At 49.1% G+C, this 21,057-nt stretch overlaps 1 protein-coding gene across 1 annotated transcript in view; it reads right to left on the reverse strand.

Moving 5' to 3' along the window:
• Positions 1 to 285: 285 nt before the first annotated feature.
• The window catches only part of LOC119092523 (uncharacterized), a 72,146-nt gene continuing 51,374 nt past the window's right edge, over positions 286 to 21,057 (reverse strand). The window contains exons 15-20 of the mRNA XM_037215483.1: positions 19,343 to 19,937; positions 13,906 to 14,051; positions 10,846 to 10,981; positions 10,229 to 10,401; positions 1,224 to 1,397; positions 286 to 866 (exon numbers count right to left, since the gene is read on the reverse strand). Of these exons, the coding sequence (XP_037071378.1) occupies positions 409 to 866; positions 1,224 to 1,397; positions 10,229 to 10,401; positions 10,846 to 10,981; positions 13,906 to 14,051; positions 19,343 to 19,937 (1,682 nt within the window). The 3' untranslated portion in view covers positions 286 to 408. The remainder of the gene's footprint in view (positions 867 to 1,223; positions 1,398 to 10,228; positions 10,402 to 10,845; positions 10,982 to 13,905; positions 14,052 to 19,342; positions 19,938 to 21,057) is intronic.

Raw genomic sequence — 21,057 nt, forward strand, 5'->3', positions numbered from 1 at the left:
GTCAGCACCGAGCGTCGGCGGCGGGCGGCGTCAATACGCGGCGAGCTGCCGGCCGCGCCTCGGCGGCGTCCGGCGACGGCCGAGCCGGCGCGGCGCCGCGGCGGCACCGATCCGGTCCGGTCGGCTGCAGCAGGTGGGGCGCGCCGAGCTGCTCCGCTCACCTGGCCTCCTCCGCCTCCGCCGCCGCCTGCCGGCCGGGGGCGCGCGCCGGTCGATACCGGCCGGCCGGTGGGTCGGTCGGCGCTTGCGGCGGTGGTCCGCGCGCGCCTCGGTCGGATCCTCCTCTCGGCCGCGGGCCGGGAAGCAGAGCGGCCAACCTCTCAGCACCTATTAAAGGCCGTTGCCGGCGGGAGGGGCCGGCTCTGGGCCGCAGATACACTATGTCATAGGCGGCGCGGGCTGCAATGTTCAGCCCTGCTGCCGGCCGCAGCGGCGCCGCACACCGCAGATGACGCCGCACAGCGTGATGAAACTGATCAGCGAGCCGAGCACCGCTCCCACGGCTGTCCAGTTGCCGTGGGTCAAGGTCACTTCAGGGCCTGACGTCGAGCTGGCGGCCGCTGCCAGCGTGGTGCCGATGGCGGAGGGCGCAGCGCCGCCGCCCGCTCCAGACTTGCTCCCGCCTGAACCGCCCACGCCGACCGCTCCTGGACCGCTCCTGCCCGCTCCTGAGGCGCCGCCGTCCGGCTCGAGCTGACTGCTAACTGGTCCGGGTCTACTTCCCCCTGCTGCTGCTCCCGTGCCCGAGTGGCCGGTCGCTTGGTGGTCGAACTCTTCGCCGGGTAAGGTGGGCTCCTCCTGTAGGGCTGGCGTCCTGGCCGGCTGCCCCACGGCGACGGTGACATGCTCCTTCTCGCGTTTGCTTTCTGAGGACAGAGCGTCGGCACTTAGATGTACAGTTATCAGACTCAGCACACGGTGAGACAAGTGTGATCATAATTCGGAGATTCCAGAAATGTACGGCAGCTTCCGAAAGTACAACACGAAAATACAAGCGTTGAAGCGGCTCTATTTGTTGGGTGATGCCTGCAGTGGTGGTCACCCGCATACACAGGAAACGCATACTTCCCTTACATGATGCCAGCTCCCGATGCAACACGAGATTTCCCACGCAGCACAAAGGACATGGAAGATCACAGTATCTCTGCATTTCTCATTTCTGGCCATGATTCGAGCGCCCCCGCCGCGCCGATTCATTCGAGTCAGCTCAGTATGGCGCTCACGCGTGCGAAATGCTAGCGGCCGGGACGCCGCAAACCCGGCTGCATTGACGAAGACCAGTTGCACGGCGTAGGAGCTGTTTGGCCGGAGTGGGCCGTTGCAGAAAGTGTCGTTCTTGACGCCTGGCTTTAAAGGGCACGTCAGGCTGGCGCCCAAAATAAACTGCTCCTGACTGTCTGTGAAGGGAAGAGGAGGAAGGAGAGGAATAGGGATGCTGCGAGTAAGTTAAGGACTAGTTATATGTCTATGACGCGAACAGAAGTCACTAAATCGATTCCATGCCATTAACTTATGAACATCTACAGAGACAGTTGTATGAGCTGTACCAGCGATGTTACTAAACCCGACTCCATGTGCTACGACCCAGAAGTGCCACAAGCGGGGGTGAAGATAATATCACACATTTCGTTTGTGTCTATAACTAACTAGAGTAGAGAGTAGTATTAGCCTCATTCCCCGGAGAAAAAGCAGGAGAATGGAGACATAAATGTGTTGATATCTCAGCAACATGCCTTTATCGAAACAATAGCAGAAGTCAATTCAAAATTGCCTGTCGATGATCTTACTCGATTTTTCAGGTTTTTTCAAACAGTGGGCCACAGGTTTCACAGGACACGGACATTTAAGCGATTAAACAAAGAGCAATGGCCAGCCATTACTACCGATACAGTTTATGTCTAATTAAGAATTCGAATACACAAAAATGCGTGTAAATACGAACGACTTCAGGGCAACAGACATCACGCATCACGCTTCATTCAAACATGCAAGCGAGATGAATTAAACAGGCATCGCACATTAGACATCAGTTACTCATGCAAACGACTTCAGTTAAACAGGCATCGCACATCACGCGTCAGGCAGGGGGAGCTACAATCGCTTTTGAACTAGGGTGAGAATGAAAAATTCCATCGCAAAAAGCCCATGCAGGAATGAAAAAATCAATTTAAAAAATATGGAACTTATGAGCTCGTTACTGATGCCTCAGCAACAAAGACATCTATTTCAAGTTGGCATGGACATAATATCAGAAACCTGACAAAACCATTTCGCTTTTTAACATCTTAGGCCATTAAAATGAAACACAATACATTGACACGCGCTGGGGTGGGGGTGGGGGGGGGGGCAAATTGAGCCCCCCCCCGAGGGCTTTTTCCGAACGGTTTCTGAAAGGTGCGGCGTAGCCACGCCAAATTTTGCACAGCTGTAGAAAATTGCATAGCGGATCGTTTGACATACATAATTTAGATGTACCTTGCAAGGTAGCTGATCTATGACAGGTCAAAGTCAGTCCATGGTTTCCGCGAATGCAATTTCCAGGGAGTCGTTCAATCTGATACAACAACGGAGTGTTTGACGAAGACGTACATCTCTGAGATACTTTCTTAGGCACCACAAATATTGAATGAACAAATTACGTTGACCTAAGGTCAGGTATGATGGTCAGACAAAGGTCAAAACCAACCTGATTTATTACTCTAGGGCTTGCTGTAGTTATTACTCTAGGGCTTGCTGTAGGGATAGTTTCTGGTGCTCATTTCGAATTTATGGACAGCAGGAACCGCATTATGCATCTTCAATTGACTTCTTAGAGGTCAGAACAGGCCATTGACCTAACATGACCCGGGTCGAACTTTTTGTTTTAGGAACATATTGCCTAGTGTAATCTTTGTCGGTTATTCAAATGCAAAACACAGATCCTTAATCAGATCACCATGACCTTGAAAGGGTCAAACAAGGTCAATGACCTCAAATGGGCTTGTGAACTTTTCTTTAGAGACAGTTGCCTAGGTCCTGGGGGCGCTTTGGAGACCAACCAGGAATTTGACCTTGTTTGACCTTATTCGACCTGAAGGTCATGACCTAGGAAGCTGAAACCTTAACCTAAGTGGGTTCACGTGTAGGTCAAGACACTATGCAAATTTGGTGTCTCTAGCTTTCTTAGTTCCCGAGATCTCACAGGGGGGGGGGGGGGGGCAAATTGACGCCCCCACCCCCACCCCCACCCCCACCCGAGCGAAGGGGATCTAGTCGGCCAACTGGAAGCGTGTTAAAGCATAGCAATTTCATAATAGTATCATGAGCATAACAAACTATTAACACCAATAACTTGATGCCGCACTTTTCAATTCCCTTCCACAGCACTTTTAAAACAAAACAAAGCAAAGGAATTCAATAACAAAATAACAACAGAAAATCCAACAAGCATAAAACACTCAAACAAAAAAACGTTGGACTCCTACACATCAGCCCACCACCAAGTCAAACAAAAAATACATGCTTCTGGCTTCTGTTAAGATGGGGTCAGGGAAAACAAACATTTTGTCGCTGTTTCTTACAAAATACCAATGCTTACTTTCATGAAATTAACCTATGCCTAGCCTAAGGAGGCCTCACATGATCTCATCCTGTATAACCTGTTCGTATCACTGCAGCAGTTATGAGTTACTGATTCTTGCACAATTCATGTTGCCACTTGCCATGCACTTGACCAACTTAACATAACTTAGAGTAATTATCTGCTGACAGCAGCACTTGTGATAAGAACATGATATTTAAAGCTAGTTTTTGACTAGTTCCACCTTGTGTTTTTATTCAGTTAACTTGTGTATGCTTGTTGACATCAGACAAAGTTGACACCACACAAATCAAAACACTTTAAATCACTTTGAACAACTTATTTTGATTGTCATGGTTAACCTATGTCAAGGGCAATAATGGGTATGCTCCACAAAACAATCTCCAAAAATAACAACTTTTAGATGACCATGCCAGTATTGCTGCTTGCCTTTTCAGCTGCAGTAAATGCATCCATTTGGGCTTGTTTATTCATATTAAATGACAAAGTTTAGATGTCGGCTTCACATTTTAAATGGGGTGATCTATTTGTTACATACCAATCTTTAACTCGTATTATAATTACTATCCAACTTAGAGTATCCGTGTTGAAATACAGCGCATATATACAGTACAGTCATTTGCCGGTCAGCAAACCATGACAACTATAAAAAACATGTGGTTAAAGCAGCCACAAGGGACCACTTTAGGAAATTTGGGGCAAATAGCCAAGACTGTGGAGCAAAATATGCCCATTGCATGCCTTGTGGCATCATAATTTGTCTTATGGCAAGACTCGATGCATTAAAACACAAAATGGCTAACTCTGGTTACCAATCATGTGTTGAAAGCAGGTAAGGTCAACAATTACTTGGTCCACAGGAGATTTACTGGCTTCTTCCTGCTCCCACCAAAACAAAAATTCAGTACCTTTTGCATGGTCTGCTGGCAGACAGGGTCATCAAATAGGGGTTTGGCATGTGCGATTAGACAATGTCAGGCAGGAGTGAAAAATTCAAATAAAATGTGGGGAAAAGGAGTGAAAAATTCCTCCTCATAGGGTGTTGCTTTACACCCAAAGTCGGCAATTCTAGGACACTGGTCAGGCATAACGCTCACACATGTAAACGATTTTAAGCTAGTACACATCACACATAAGGACACATATCTCATTCGCATCATCGGCCATGGTGAGCACTGTACGTTAGCTGTACGTACTACACGTCTCCCTGTATTTCTCCAAGGAATGAGGATATTACTATTGTCTTATCTATGTGAATAATATTCCTCGCAAATGCGCTCAACGACTGACCATTACCTTGCGCAAAGGCCGCGCTTGGCCCGGCCATGCGTGCGTGCGTGCGTGCGTGCGTGCGTGCGTGCGTGCGTGCGTGCGTGCGTGCGTGCGTGCGTGCGTGCGTGCGTGCGTGCGTGCGTGCGTGCGTGCGTGCGTGCGTGCGTGTGTGTGTGTGTGTGTGTGTGTGTGTGTGTGTGTGTGTGTGTGTGTGTGTGTGTGTGTGTGTGTCTGTCATTGGGCCTTCACGGCGCATCAAGCTGCTGAGGCTATATGGCGTCCTGTCGCTCACCCTGGCAGGGACGGCGGGCACCGCGGGGTATCGAACCCCGTTCCTTTGGTTTCCCAGACGTGAGATGGGTAACGCAGGCGCGTTAACTGCCACACCGTCGGCACCTAACCGTTTTCCGTGCCTCAGTCAGCTTTAAAGGGCAATAAGTTAGTTGGCTGTTTGCTAATCAGTCTGCCACCACTTTCCTCTCCCTGCAAATAACGCCAGCAGCAAAGCAATCACGCGACAGGCGTTTCCGTTAAAGCAGACCTGGGCTTATCCTGTGAACATTATCGATTTGCCTCATTGGAACTAAAAGCGCAGTGGTCAAGAAGACTGCCACAGTCGTGCAGCAGGGAAGGACAAAAACCAGCCATCTTACGGACGGGTTGCTGGATCATTGGACATATTTTTAGCACCGCCAGCGATGCACGAGACCTGATCGTCTAGTTGGAAAATGTCGAACGCCAGTCAATAGCACTGGTCGATTTGATTCGCGAACGTTAAGTTGGCATCTGACACGCGTCTGATGGCATCGCAGGCCAACTTGTACGAGTTCGGCTTCGTCGAAATGTGCTGACGAGTTTGGTACCGATGGAATAAATCTTCAAATTATTGCCCGGATCAGGCTTTGTTCCGTGTCGGAAACATGAATTAATTGTAATGCAACTCGAGGGCGAAGTCTAGGTCCGGGCCAGGTGATATATTGAATATTTATATTTGATCCATGTGCTTCTTATGACGCATGACCGCGTTCATCTCTGTGTGGTATATACCAACACATTTCCAACCCAATAGCTCCTGCAGGTCATGATTCGGCAAATGGCTTCGTCTTATCAAACAGCATTGTCAAATGGTCGCACGAGCTTGTGTTTAATTAAACCAGAAAAGGTCAGTTTTGATTGAGGATCCTTGCCAAAAACATCAAAGTCGCCAAGACTAGACGAATTAGTGCAAGCCGCCGTCTGGTTCTGAAAATATTTTCAAATGCGACAACTTACATCTGACGGTTACCGGAGAAATCTGGCACACCTCCCTGGAGCGACTCAGAAATTATTTCAGAAGTTTGGAGGATGACTCGGGCACAACTCGGACGGACGCGGGTGACTCGGACGCGACTCGGACGGACGCGGGTGACTCGGACGCGACTCGGACGGACGCGGGCGACTTGGACGGATGAAAATCCTTTAGTCATGCGGGCGGTCCCGGGGGATCGTATACCGCCGAGACGACCAATCTACAAAAACCTCGCGCAGTTGGCTCAGTCGGTCTTCTGGGAGTACTGGGCACAGAGCGCGCCCAGCGCCGTTGAGGACCGTACATCGGTCTTGGGGGAGTACTGGGCACAGAGCGCGGCCAGCGCCGTTGGGGACCTACGTCGGTCTTGCCAGAGTGCTGGACACCAGTGTCCTAGAATTGCCGACTTTGGGTGTAAAGCAACACCCTATGAGGAGGAATTTTTCACTCCTTTTCTCCATATTTTATGTGAATTTTTCACTCCTGCCTGACATTGTCTAATCGCACATGACAAACCCCTATTTCCCTTTCTGAAGATTTCAGCTGTCATCCAAAACCGACCTCACTTGAAACCACCAAGCATAAACGAGGCTCCGCAGAACCTGGACACCTATGGCTATGTCCTGCCTCACCTACATCTGAATCATGTCTATGTATGCACAGAGCAAGGACGCCAGGTACCTCCAAGCCCAAGAACCCCAACGACCTCAGCCGCTTGCACGCATTAAGTTTGGTTTGTTTACAAAATGCATCACAACCTGCAGCTGTGCGCCAAATACAAGGTTTTCGTGCATCCCCTACTTTTTTGGTCTCACCACCACAAACGGAAGCAGAGCCTGGTGCAAACACCAACAAGGCCTGGTAGAGAATTTTACTCCACGTATTTATTTCTTCCTAAGGAAACTTGACAACTAAATTGCATCACTCCCGAAATGCTGGAGTGAAAAGTTCAAGGAATGTCTTTTAAATTAAACTTACAAGATGAATATCACCATTTGAGCACTTATACTAACATGTTTTAAGTCAAATCAGCTGATTACAAAATTTTGCGAGAAAAGTACCGGTCTTTATATTTATTTAGCTACTTTTGTTTTTCTTGGCATCATATCGGTGTGATACCACATTAATCATCCCTTCTTTTCGATTGTCTTTAAAGATCACGTGCTTAAAGTTTTAACGGTAAGGTGCTTAACGTTTTGACCAATTTCTCTGCAAGATGCTCCAACTGCAAACTTGTACGTATTTCATACAAAAATTGGATTAATTCGCTAGCCGCCCAAACATGTTTGATATGCACCCAAGCGTGAACACTTAACAGGGAATGAAGGAGACAATTTGAAGCACGGAACTTATTTTTACCGCCATTTTTGCCCTCTTAAACCTTCGGTTAACCGTTTTCTTGGTTCATGGCGGTGCTCAATAATGATAAATCCAAGCCTTTCGAGTTTCTGACGCACTAGGCTACCTGGCAAGGCTATTATAATGCTGCCATACAGAGCCTTGGGACAGACCTGACGCAGCTAATACAGAAGTGTTTGATGGCGAAATTCTGCCCTCCGGAGATGTTTGTCATGCACACATCTTACTTGTTTCACATTTTGATCTCGAAGGTTGGTGGGCATGATTGATATTTACATTTGGGGAGTGAGTCGGATGACTCTGTCTGCCAACAGAACACGCAAAAGATACTGAATTTTTGTTTTGGGGGGAGCAGGAAGAAGTCAGCAAGTTTCCTGAGGACCAAGTATTTGCTGGCCTCCTTTCAACTCATGATTGATAACTAGGGTCAGCCATTTTCTGTTTTAATGCGTCGAGCTTTGCCATTAGACAAATTATGATGCCACAAGGCATGCAATGGGGTTATTTTGTTCCATAGCCTTGGTTATTTGCCCCAAAATTTCTTCATGTCGTCCCTCATGGCTGCTTTAACCAGATGTTTTCTATAGCTGTCATGGTTTGCTGACCGGCAAATGACTGCACTGTATATATGCACTATATTCTTAACACAGTGATACTCTAAGCTGCTTAGCAATCCTAAAGTGAGTTAAATATTGGTATGTAACAAATAGTCAGACCACTCGATTTAAAATGTGAAGCCAACATCTAAACTTTACCATTAAATATGACTAAACAAGCCCAAATGGATGCATTTGCTGCAGGTGATAGTTTCAGGTGAAAAGGCAAGCAGCAATACTGGCACGGTCATCTAAAAGCTGTATTATTCTTGGAGAAGAGAGTTGTTTTGTGGAACATGCCCATTATTGTCCTTGACATAGGTTAACCATGACAATCAAAATAAGTTGTTGAAAGTGATTTGTGTGTTGTCAACTTTGTCTGACGTCAACAAGCACACACAAATGAACTGGATAAAAATGCAAGCTAAAACCAGCCAAAAACTAGCTATAAATATCATGTTTTTATCACGAGTGATGCTGTCAACAGATAGGTGAGTTGAGATGATGTTCATCATATGGGCTACTCTAAGTTAGGTTAAGTTGGTCAAGTGCGTGGCAAGTGGCAGTAGGAATTGTGCAAGAACCAGTAACTCACAACTGCTGCTGTGATACAAACAGGTTGTGCAGGATGAGATGATGTGAGGCCTCTTTAGGTTAGGCATAGGCTACTTTCATGGAAATAAGGATTGGTATTTTGTAATAAACAGTGACAAAATGTTTCTTTTCCCTGACCCCATCTTAACAGAAGCCAGAAGTATATCTATTGTGTTGGACTTGGTGATGGGCTGATGTGTAGGAGTCCAACGTTTTTTTTTTGTTTTTTTTTTTGGGTGTTTTATGCTTGTTGAATTTTCTGTTATTTTGTTGTTGAATTCGTCTGCCTTGTTTTGTTTTAAAAGTGCTGTGGAAGGGAATCGAAACGTGCAGCATCAAATTAATGGTGTAAATAATTTGTCACGCTCATTATACTGTCATGAAATTACTATGCTTTAACACGCGCCCGGTCGGCCGGCTAGATACCCTTCGCTCGGTAAGAAAGCCAGAGGCACCAAATTTACAGGGCGTCTTGACCTATACGTGAACTCACTTAGGTTAAGGCTTCAGCTTCCTAGGTCATGACCTTCAGGTCAAATAAGGTCAGACAAGGTCAAATTCCTGGTTGGTCTCCAAAGCGCCCCCAGGACCTAGGCAACTGTCTCTAAGCAAAAGGTCACAAGCCCATTTGAGGTCATTGACCATGTCTGACCCTTTGAAGGTCATGGCGACCAAAATGATACAAGACTGCTCTACGTTTTGCATTTGAATAAGCGACAAAGATTACGCTAGACAGTATGTTCCTAAAACAAAACGTTCAACCCGGGTCATCTTAGGTCAATGGCCCGTCCTGACCTCTAAGAAGTCAACTGAGGATGCATAATGCGGTTCCTGCTGTCAGTAAATTCGAAATGAGCACAAGAAACTATCACCTACAGCAAGCCCTAGAGTAATAAATCGGGTTGGTTTTGACCTTTGTCTGACCATCATACCTGACCTTAGGTCAACGTAATTTGTTCACTCAATATTTGTGGTGCCTAAGAAAACATCTCAAAGATGTATGTCTTCGTCAAACACTCCGTTGTTGTATCAGATTGAACGATTCCCTAGAAATTGCCTTCGCTGAAACCATGGGCTGATTTTGACGTGTCATAGGTCAGCGACCTTGTAAGGTACTTGTAAAATTTGTATGTCAAACGATCCGCCATACAATTTTATACAGCTATGCAAAATTTGGCGCGGCTACGCCGCGCCGTTCAGAAACCATTCGGGAAAAGCCCTCGGGGGGTCAATTTGCCCCCCCCCTCACTCTCGAGCGCGTGTTTATGTATTCTGTTTCGCTTCCATGGCCTAAGATGTTAAAAAGCGAAGTAGTTTTGTCAGGTTCCTGATGTTACGTCCATGCCAACTTGAAATGGATGTTTTTGTTTGTTGAAGCATCAGTCACGAGCTCATACGTTCCATTTTTTTTTTGTGAATTGATTTTTTCACTCCCGCACGGTCTTTTTGCGATTGAGTTTTTCACTCCCACCCTAGTTCAAAAGCGATTCTAGCTCCCTGCTGGGCACAGAGCGCGCCCGGCGCCTCTCAGGACCGTACCGTGGGTGGGCACGAAGGCGGCCGGTGAGGCCTGGTAGCTGTCGCTCTTGTTGGTCCAGAAACGATCCCAGGTGGCGGCCGCCGGCAGTTCGGACAACGCTCCAGACGGCGGCAGCACTGGGCTGGCGGCGGCGGCCACCGCGGCCGCGTCCCAAACCACAACCCGCACCTCTCTGGCGGGCAGGAGCGGGCCTCAGGTGCACGCAGACGCGAGGCAATTGTTCGATTCCGCTGTGGCACAAACCGCATCGCAACTGCAGTGCAGGGTGGGACAGGCTTAGCACGGTCAGGGCGGCGGGGCTTGTTGGACATTTAGCCAACTTACTATCACACCAGTAACACACTAGCTATAAAGCAAGTGTTTCCGTGTCACATGCGAAAAGCCGTCAGCGATGAGGGCGTATCCACTGTGTTATAGGGCAAATTATATGACTAGATAATCAGATACAGGCCACGATGATAACCTTCAGGGGGCGTTGCAAGAGCATGCCTATCGCCCGCTATCTTGGTCCCAACAGTCCAGTAACAAAATCACGTGACTGACTTCGAGCCAACTAAGTTCACATCGAAATCGTCTCACATCGTGCGGCGCACTTGGTACGTCTGCGACAACTAACCTGAGCACGCCCGAGCCCTGGTCGTAGAGGTCACGAGGCAGACGCAGCCCGAACTGGCGGGACAGGTCGATGCCAGGCGGCTGCGCGGATGGTGTCATCACAAACTGCTCCTGGTCTTCAGTCGGCGGCCGGGGCACTGCAGCACGGCAATGGCCCGTCAGCGTCGGAAGCTGGCTTGGAGAAGCTCAATGCGCTTTCCACGAATAAATGTTCATCGCGATACGCTTCAAGTGCAAACGAAATATGCACACACACTAGCATTCCGCAGCAGGCAGATATGCCAGGTGAAACGAGCCCGACTCTCATTGATTTACGAATTAAACGTATACTAGCCGAACATGCATGCAGTCCATACCGTCGGAAGTGCGCTCTTTCTCAGACTGGTGCTGGCCAGCAGTAAGCGCCTTAACAGATCTCTATATAACATGCTTTTATGACGGGGCAGGGTGCACCTTTTCGTCTGACGTCCTTTCTGCTCAGGTAACTACTGTCAACGTCGAAGCTTTAGTTTTTACGTGCTTTTTTGGTTTTTCCTTGCTGACTCAGATCTGAACACGATCTAAGTGCGCACGTGATGATGCACAGTAGCATGTTTCCGGTGGGTGTGGTTAAATGTGAATGCGCCGCACGTGTTCAAGAGAGCGTCTCAGTCTTTGGATCTTTCATGGAATGGGTGAGAATACGGTGTGTAAGAGATGGGAAAGCGAGGGCTGCAAACTTGGGTGCATCTCGACAACCTGTCATGGGAGCGACCCAAAATTAGCACACCTGACAAGGAAATTCATTAAGTGAGTGTACTGTAACAAGTTTGTGGTTGTACGTGCCACATGTCACGTACACATAAGCGTTCAGGACACACTTGCAGATCTCTGACGATTTGTCACATTTAATATCAGACCCCGGCAGCCAGCAGATGAAGGCGAGAGCTGATCTCCGAAGGATGAGCAAATGTAGCGCCCACACCTCATGTAGCCAACTAAACGTTGTGCGATCCACTGTCGTGGCGTTATTTGATGGGCACGCCACGAACGTCGGCATTCCGAGAGCTGCAGTCGAGCACAACAGGCTTTCATCAAGAATGGTATCAACCGCGGGCGAAATGGAAAGTCAGCAAATACAGCCCGCTGGACGTCTGCGCACACTGGACATTGCAGACGTCAGGTCAGAGTACGCGGTGACAGCACGTGCCCTATGCTGGCCGTCACAGCGTGTTCAGCTGCGTGCCGTTAGCAACCATACCTACAGAATGTCATCGTGCATGCGTACTTTGTCAAAGTTCCATGCGCCTGAGTGTAATGCATCTGTCTATATGCGTCGCTGAAATGTGTGCAATTATTTATTGCTCACCCTTTATGGATACAAGTCTTGTTTTGACTAAAGCTTTAGTCATAAATTTAAGGTGTAGCTTTTCAGCTGATGGCATTGAAGTTAGGTCTGTGTAGTCCATCCCAGCACAAAGCTTTGAACACGGGGAAGGGGTCAACGGCGACAATTGGTCCATCTTCGCGCGAGTTGCATAACCCCATGCTACCATCTGAAAATCGAGCCTGCGGATATAATTGCAGCTCCCTCACCCGCTCTGACAGTCATGCGATCTTTCCCCTGACGCATCACCACAACGACCTGTCGACTGCAGCCGGCTACTGTAGCGGCAAAGAGTCGGATGGGAAAAGTAATATTAAATGTATCTCCAACTAATGCAAACAAAACCTGTTCACGCCATGCAGCAGTCCGTTTTACCAGTGCCTTTTAAGCTTTCAGCTTCGTCGCTTAACGAAGCAAGCACACTATAGCTTATCTTCACTTTTTAGCCATAATGCAACAGCCTTCATTTGTTTGTCGCCTGCCCTTGCATGTATCGCTTTACGCATGTTTTTTGCTCGGAATGAGTCAAATCAGGTCAGGCCACGCCAGATCAGGTCAAGTCAGGCCAGGTTATGCCAGAGCAGGTTAGGTCAGGTCAGGTCAGATCAGATCAGGCCAGGTCAGGCCACATCAGATCGTGTTAGGCCACGCTAGATGAAAGTGCCAGTCCACCCCCCAAGTAAGGCAAGGCTATCCTGCCGGAATTATATGCGGTGTCCAAGTTGCGGGTGACGGGCGGCGGAGCATCACAGACAATGAACGCACCCGTCCTAATTCTTAAGTCGATTTTGTCCATGCGCCACAAAAGGGTTGATGGTGTCATTCTATCATTGTTGTATCCACTATCACTGTTGTATAGTGGGTGTGCCATGCACTCAGTGGGTTACCCAGAATGTTGCGCATTTGCTGCTCGGCGTCGCAGGTCAGACACTGCGTTGTAGACTGACGCCCATTCTATTAAGCTGCATGGTTCTTCTCCGGTGTGCACTTAATGAGTCGAGCAGACGCGCTTACACCAGCCGGCCGTCGAAGCATTTTCTCGGTAACCGTTTTATTGGCTTTCAATATTTTTTTAAAGTCAAGATAAGCGCGTCGCAGATCAGACGCAGCGTTATAGACTGCTATATATTCCATTTAGTTCCCTCATCCCTTTTCGGCTTGGTATTAGCTAGTTGAGCTCACGCCCTGTCAGCCGGCCGCCCACGCTTTTTCGAATCTCCCATTTCATGGCTTTTAAATGCTGTTCTTGTCAAGCCGCGAAATGGCGTATTGATGCTGCCTGCCGCAACAAAAAAGGCGTATTGATGCTGCCTGCCGCAACAAAAAAGCGATTTACATTCAAACCACTTGGGCAGGGATGCGAAATCGACGCAATCGTCAGGTTGCGTCGGATCCACGAGTGGCATAGGTAGTCAAGCTCGTACCTAGGCTGCATTAGATTCCAGGGCACTAGAAATGTACCAGCTGGTGAACCGAGGGTGTCTGGTCGCCAAGCATTTGGGATGTATCGGCACAAGCCACAAGCACCTGGCCCACCTGTGCCCGGTTCACGGACAACGGCTGGCGATAGCCCACCATCTGGACTCAGGCGCCTAACCGAGAGATGCTGATCATTGTGCCGGCCCAACCAGGGCGCCCTGTTCTCAGGCGAGATCGTGATACGCGCGAGAGCTGTACCGCCAGCACGGCGATCACCTCTCGGCGGCGTCGTGCAGCCGCTCTCGATGTGAGGTCCCACCGGCGGCGAGGCGTACGCAGACTCGGCGGCGATCTTCACCACGAACGGGACTTCACCGGCCAAACCGGTCCAGTTGGTCCTGCACTGATGTCTGTCACAATGACTGGGGAGATGAGAGACACTCCTTTACAGCAGGCTGGTGGGATGGGCAACGGCGTATTTCTGAAATACAGGTCGGCGATTACGTGGACATAATGTGCGAAATAACTCACTCTAGGGTCATGTGCATGACTAATGACAACTTTCAAAATTATGTTTCAGCGGTGAACATTGAATGGTCCAATGCAATTCGTTCAAGTGAGGAAAGACCTCACTCAGCTATCCTCTTGATTCTCGACTACAGCTTCTGAGCTATTTGAAACGAATATGTAAACTTAGTGACTACTCAATTAAAGCTGCCTAGTCAATCACATCGGGAATGTCTAGTAATTTTACCAAGAAATACCTTGAGCTCCTGGTCATGTTTAGTGAGACATGTTCGAATAATTCTAGCCGTTGGATCGTCGGATGGGAAGGGACAGTCCCCCCATCCTAACAGCCTTCGTGCTGCAGAAAATATATTCTTAGCACATATTTTTACTGCGGGACTTCTTTTTCCAATGCCTGCCTAGTGAAGCTACGTCACTTTGATAGGACAACATTGCTGTAACTTGTAGTGCGATGCAACATGGACTTGAAAACGCCGTTTGTCGATATTCCCCAACATCATCCGAGCACATTCAATGTCTTCCGTGCCTCGAGTTCAAAGCCCGAATAGGAGACGATTGGATCATCCCGTGTCCGCAGCGCAACGAGTCATTTTCTAAGATAAAAGGAAAAACTGATATCGAATTGCAATATACGTATTACAATGAATTTGGGAGTGGCCCGCCTCTGGGGCATATTTCAAAAACATTATCTGAGACAGCGGGATGCAAGGACTAGTTACCAAGAGCCGCATTAGCTGAAATTTGAACCAGTGCGTAACTATGTATCGTGTCACACTTCCATTCCCAGAGGCAACGTGCGCCTTAAAAAGAGCCACTGTGGTACGCCATAGGGGAGAAATCAAAGCCGCAGTATAACGTTCGGTTGAATTCGCGGGATAACAGCTCCATGCTTGATAACAGCTTCATGCTTGATAACAGCTTCATGCTTGATAACAGCTCCATGCTTGATAACAGCCTCATGCTTGCTTGTTTTTACGTAAACAGAATGCTTTAAGCTTTCGTAGCATTTCTTTCACAAGCATTTTGATAAATTAGTGTGTTGCAGTAGCGCAGGCCGGAGAGGGCGCTTGGGCACGTGCCCCGCTTTCCTTAGGCTCCGAGGGATCTTTCGGACCCCTCGGGACCTAAGATTTAGGACCCGATTTAAGGGGCCGAAGGGCCCGAAAGGTGGAGGTACATTCTGGGCCTCCGGTCCGCAATGTCGGGCACCCCAGTACCAGCTTGAGGGCCCTGCTCGCGGATCAGCGGTCCCCTGAGTCGATAAGGGCTATATGTCGGTCAGATGCCACTAATAACGCACAGTTGGTTCTGTGGCGGCATGGGCCTGAGGGCCCATTTTCCTATCACGAGCAAAGCCGGAGCCAGCGACCTACAGTAGTCGGGACTCTTGTGTCCCTCAGGGCCCACAGCTTTAACAGGAGCTCTGCGTTGGCAGGGGTCCCGAGTCGGTCAGAGGCCATGTTCGAGGTCTGAAGAGCCTGGAGGGCCCACCGGGTCCGATGGTCAAGGGTCTGATTGGAGGCTAAGGGCACAAAGGGCTGGACGGAGTCTTATTCAGGGGCCCAGCCCGCAAGGCCAGGCACATTAATGTCAGCCAGAGGGTCGTGGGCGCTGATCAGGGGCCCCCTGAGTTGATAAGGGCCTATATGTCGGTAAGATACCACCAGTAATGCACAATGGGCTCCGTGGCCGCATGGACCTGAGGGCCCATTTTCTAATTAGCTACAAAGCTGGGGCCAGCGATTTACGCTTGTCGGGGCCCGTGCATCTGTAAGGGGTCTACAGTGCCAAACAGAGGGTCCTGCATTCGCAAGGGGCTCGAGCCTGCCAAGAGCAGTGTTCGATGAGGCAAGGAGAGGGAACTGCGAGATGCATCGGAACTGACGATCAAGGACATGGCTGGAGGGCATAAGGGCGCGAAGGATTGGCTGCAGGTGACATTAAGAATTGCGGCCCGTAGGGTTGTGACAAGAAATATCAGTCAAAAGTCCATTGAGCCGTCTGAAGACCCCTCAAACGATGCGGGTGTCTGAGTCGGCCATAGACCACGGACACAACAGTTGGCTCCCTGTTCTGAACTCTTGGAGCCCATTACCCAAGCAGGAGCAAGACTAGGGGTCGCGACTTCCATTGTTCAAAGCCTGCTGTTGCTGCAACAATGCGAGGCTCCTGTATTGGTCATGGTGCTTAACAAGATGAGCTGTGCCAACAAAGGGCCTCGAATTAAGCAGGACAACATAGTCAACAGGGACCGGGACGGGACCCCAACAAAAACTGAGGGAAAACTCATGATGGGTGTTCACATTAGCACAGTGGGAGGGTCCTGTGACAGTCAGGGGCTCCAGCACAGAATGATGGGCCCTCCAACCCAGTTCCAGCATGGGCCCGTTAAACGTAATTGAGGGCTATGGGACAATTATTGGACTACCTGCGCCAATCAAGGATGTTGCATCAATGAGGGTTCCTGCGTATATCTGGGTCCAATTCTGCGAGTTAGAAGGCCCCCCGTGTCAGGTAGGGGAACAATGTGATAATGTTCCTCCAAAGGCCTCCGGGAACGACCAGGAGATCACGCCTGTGTCACCCGATGGCACGGGCGTTAACCTCGCATTGGCAGACCCCGCGTCGGGACGAATGGCCCTGAAGTCCTTGACCGCGGACAGTAATGTGTATCTAGCGTTCTACTCAAGGGGACTCTTGCCCGGCAAAAAAATCAGGAGTCTTATCAGTGTGGGATAGAGTGAGTCCAAATACATTCAGAACCGAAGAAGGCCATGTCATGTTTGTATGCGACATTCATTCTTTTGCAGAATCGATTTGTGAAACAAATTGCATCAAAACGTTTGAACGTGCGCGCCCGCGGCCTAGGAAGCAAAGACAGCGATGGCCTAGGTTGCAGCTTCGGCAAAACCGAATGGTGTAGGTCACTGCAAGTGATACCTAGGCGGGGGCGTCGTGAGCGCCAAAACCACCACCACGAAATGATGGTTCCGAATGCCTTTGAAAGTTAATTCATACCGTTCTCAGATTTGACTGGGCAAATCTAGTCTTTACATCTTTGAGATCGCTCTCTGGACAGATTAACAGTAATGGCAACACGAAAAATAGGGATTCTACGTTTGCTCTTGCAGAATCACCATCAGATTGCAGACCACTTTGCGGTGCTGCAAATGTCAATCACTCTCAAAACCGCACAGGGGAAATACATGCCTGGGCTACCTTCTGAATGTAACACTTGACGTCCTAAAGCGTTTGAAGGTCCTGTCAGGATCTTCATTCTTTTCACAGAGGCGTTGACCTTGACTACCATGTCAACCGCCGGGCCAACATCGAGCGGGCGACCTATGGAGCTTGCAGCGCTTGGCGTCAAGGTTTTTTTCCTTATGATTTGTGAACGTGCAGGTTCAAAACAACGTCGCGTAATTTGTATCACTGATCGATTCTGATTGGATATTGAACAGTTCCAGGCCAGCATGGCTTGGCCACGTTAACACAAATTATTGGCCAATTTCGATCTACGATTTACATTCGCGGGCTCCTAATATGTCTGAGGAGCACAAATGCAAAGACTGACAAAGTTTCTGAGTTCTATCGGATTAGAAAGAGTTCACTTGACCATTGCAAAATGAAGAACGCCGGTGATTAATTTCATGCAGTCGCTAAAATCTTGATTTCTTCAGTTTATGGACTATCAAATTTGGGTAGAATCGATCTCGCGATAGCTTTTGGCTGCTATTCCAGTTAAAGAAAACAATATTCTGAAATGTCAAAAAAGAACATGCCTTTACTAAGAAATGTGCCATTTCCGGCGCTTTTGGGGGGCCGTTTCGCCACCAGGGGCCGTTTATCAACCCTCTGCTCCTCTTGCCCAGGCTCTGGCCGCGCGCTCGATGTGTTACAAATACTACAGAACATACACGTTGCTGAAAAGAAGGCAAATTACTTGTACTTCTTTCATAATGGTGAGCATGGAGTCCAATGAGATTTCTCCCACAGGGGCGGCTTCCTCAAACCGAAATTCTAAGGTATTCGGAAGGATGTCGAGAAAACTGATATTCCGATCAAGTGGCGCGTGTCTGATCGATCAACAAGCGAACGAACAAAAATGTGGCATGCTTCCTTGAAGTGATTAAATATAATAATTTGAACGGGCAATGAATTGAATAAGCAATCGTAACAAATGATTGCTTCCTGAACGTTTATTACTTGATCTAACCTGTTTATGACCTGACATGCAACGACGTTCAAAATTGCCGACAATATGTAAAACGTATTCAAGGAAACTCTGGTATGTATAAAAGGAAGGAACCGAGGGGAACATGGCCCCTGAGTCAAAGGCTTACGCTAGGTTCTGAAAATGCTATAGGTACTGAGGTGTTTGCAGGAATTTATGTCAAATCTGCAGGATTTCTGAGGAAATTTCACATCTGGCTTCATGAGGAAAAATTTTGACCACGTACCTGAGTCAATGGTGATGAACATGCTGCAGGCATTGCGTAGTTACATTTTCACGGTGCAGCGCTGCATGATCTTCAAGGCGAAATATTTTTTTTTCCCAGGCAACGCACACAGGTTCAACATCAAGCTTTCAGACAGGCGTGGTCTCAGCCCCAGCCCCATTCTCGGCTCCCGCGCCCCGTGCCTTACGGTGGTGCAGCGCACGGTGCATGAAACATTTGCATAGCTATGACTAATTACGAGAACACCAGTTATCGAACGCACAGTTTCACACCCATTTTTATTCAAGTGTGCTTTCGATCGTTTTACGACGTCGCCCCCCTCCCTATCAAAAGATAATGGCCCCGCCCCCCGCATCATACCATTCCATGGCATGCACGAAGCATTTTTGCATCGCTCCAGTGACCACCAAGGGGCTTTTATTTTATATATAAATACGTTAGTTGCACAAGCCACTCCACTTGACTGCGAATACAGAGATGGCAAATATCGACGAAACGGATTCGATAGCAGTTGGGTTATAATTACCAAATATCCGAAACCAGCTGTCTTAAAGGAGGCAACAGCTCTTAGAAAACACCCATTGGAGAAAAAAAAACATTTCGAAAACGCCTCAGCACTTACGCGATGCTTCAATGTCATATGTTGCTTGCCATTTCGGGTTCATAAACTTTTAAGAAAATGCCTTTTACCTCGCTTCTCCATATACCTATTGAAAGGTGCATACCTCGTCGTCAAAGCGTGTTGGGTGACGATCTCAGGTTGGCCACCAGTGTCGTTGCGCAGCACCGTGACGTGGTAGGCCTTGGTGGGCACCTCCAGAGGACGGGCCGCCGTCCAGCGCGCCGCCAGCCGCTGCTGGTCACAGGTGACGCGCAGGTCGCTGACCCGCGCCACGTGTGCCGCCGCTCGACAGCCGGCCAGCGCCGGCGCGCCCAGCTGATGCTGGTACCGCGACAGCGCCTGAACGGCCACGCGGCACACGCTGCCGGGGAGCACCGGCGGCAGCTGCGCCTGGCGGTGACATGTGCAGTTGTAGTAGTAGGTCCGCCGCCCCATGAAGTTGAACTGCCTGACGGGGTAGTTGCAGACGCGCTCGCAGGCTTGGCACTGGTCGGTGCTCAGTGATGATATGCAAGGGCACCGGGAGTGGCGGCAGCTGAAGCGACGGCCCACCGTCTCGCCCGTACTCGGCTGCCGGCACTGGTAGCGGCCCCGGTAACCCACGATGCCGAATGCGTGCTCGCTGGGGTTGGTCCAGCTGAAGGAGAACTTCAGCGCTACTGAGCAGTCCGCCGCCAGGGCGCGCACCTCGCCCGGGGCTGCAGCAGGACAGAGCGCTTGTTACGCAACAAATGACAGGGCACGCTAGAAGGGACGCCATAAAAAACTGGACATGACGCAGGACAGTTGTAATGACAAGAGACTGCTGCAAACAGCACAGCTGCAACACAACTGACGGAATGCAAAAGAGAACGCCTGCCGCTGAACAGTACACCCAGCAGAATCGCGGAAAAAATGCTGCAGAACAGCACAGCATCAGCGGACCGGGCACCAACTAGTATAGGGCATGTATCGTGGTGCACTGCCGTATAGCATCGGAGCACTGCGGTACAGCATGCGGCAGACGCCCGAGGAACTCAACGGCGCAACATCCCGCAGGCGCCAGAAACGTACAAAGCGCCGTCTCCCGCGGTCAGTTGTTCCGACAACGGCACTGACCAGGTAACGGACAAAAAAGCTGAATACACATGGTTGCAAAGTCCAGAATTAGTTCCAAACTTTCCTTCGATTCCAGCCGGGTGAGACAACACAATGACACATCTGGCCTGCCCAGAGTTGAAAGCCGAAGTAAGCCGAAGTAAGCCGTTCCCAAGCGGTGTCGCAAGAAAATATTCAACCAAATGAAAAGTTTTGAAAAAATGACATAGAAGAAGCATTTGAAGGTACAACAAGAAATGAGCTAAAAATGGAAGTAACATGATGCAACGCATAATATAATCAGAAAGGCTGCCCTGACCAAAACATTATTTTTGACTATGTGTGGTGCCAGATGTATTGCATCTGAAAAACATTCCAGGATAACGAAACGACGGATTTACATGCGATGAGTTGATAAGTTCCCCTTAAGGTTGAGTCACATTACTGGTCGTGGAAACATTTCCGGTTTTATATATTTTCCTTAATGCGCATTACTACGGTGCGTATTCATTTCCACGCATGCACCACGCGCGTGCGCACAATTCTCGGAAGCACCGGCTTGACTGCCTGAGCACAGACCATTAGCAATTAGTTTTGAAAGTGACGTCTTTCAATGGTGCACCACGACATCATAAGCAAGTCAAAGGACTCTAAAGCACGCCATTACGCACGGCTCAGGTGTTCGAAGGCGATGCTTTGTGTCTAATTACGAGATAAAAGGTGCCTGTCTTTGTTGTCGGT

This window comes from Pollicipes pollicipes, unplaced genomic scaffold (genome assembly GCF_011947565.3).
Source record: "Pollicipes pollicipes isolate AB1234 unplaced genomic scaffold, Ppol_2.1 Scaffold_3447;HRSCAF=4054_pilon_pilon_pilon, whole genome shotgun sequence".
Lineage (NCBI taxonomy): Eukaryota > Metazoa > Arthropoda > Thecostraca > Pollicipedomorpha > Pollicipedidae > Pollicipes > Pollicipes pollicipes.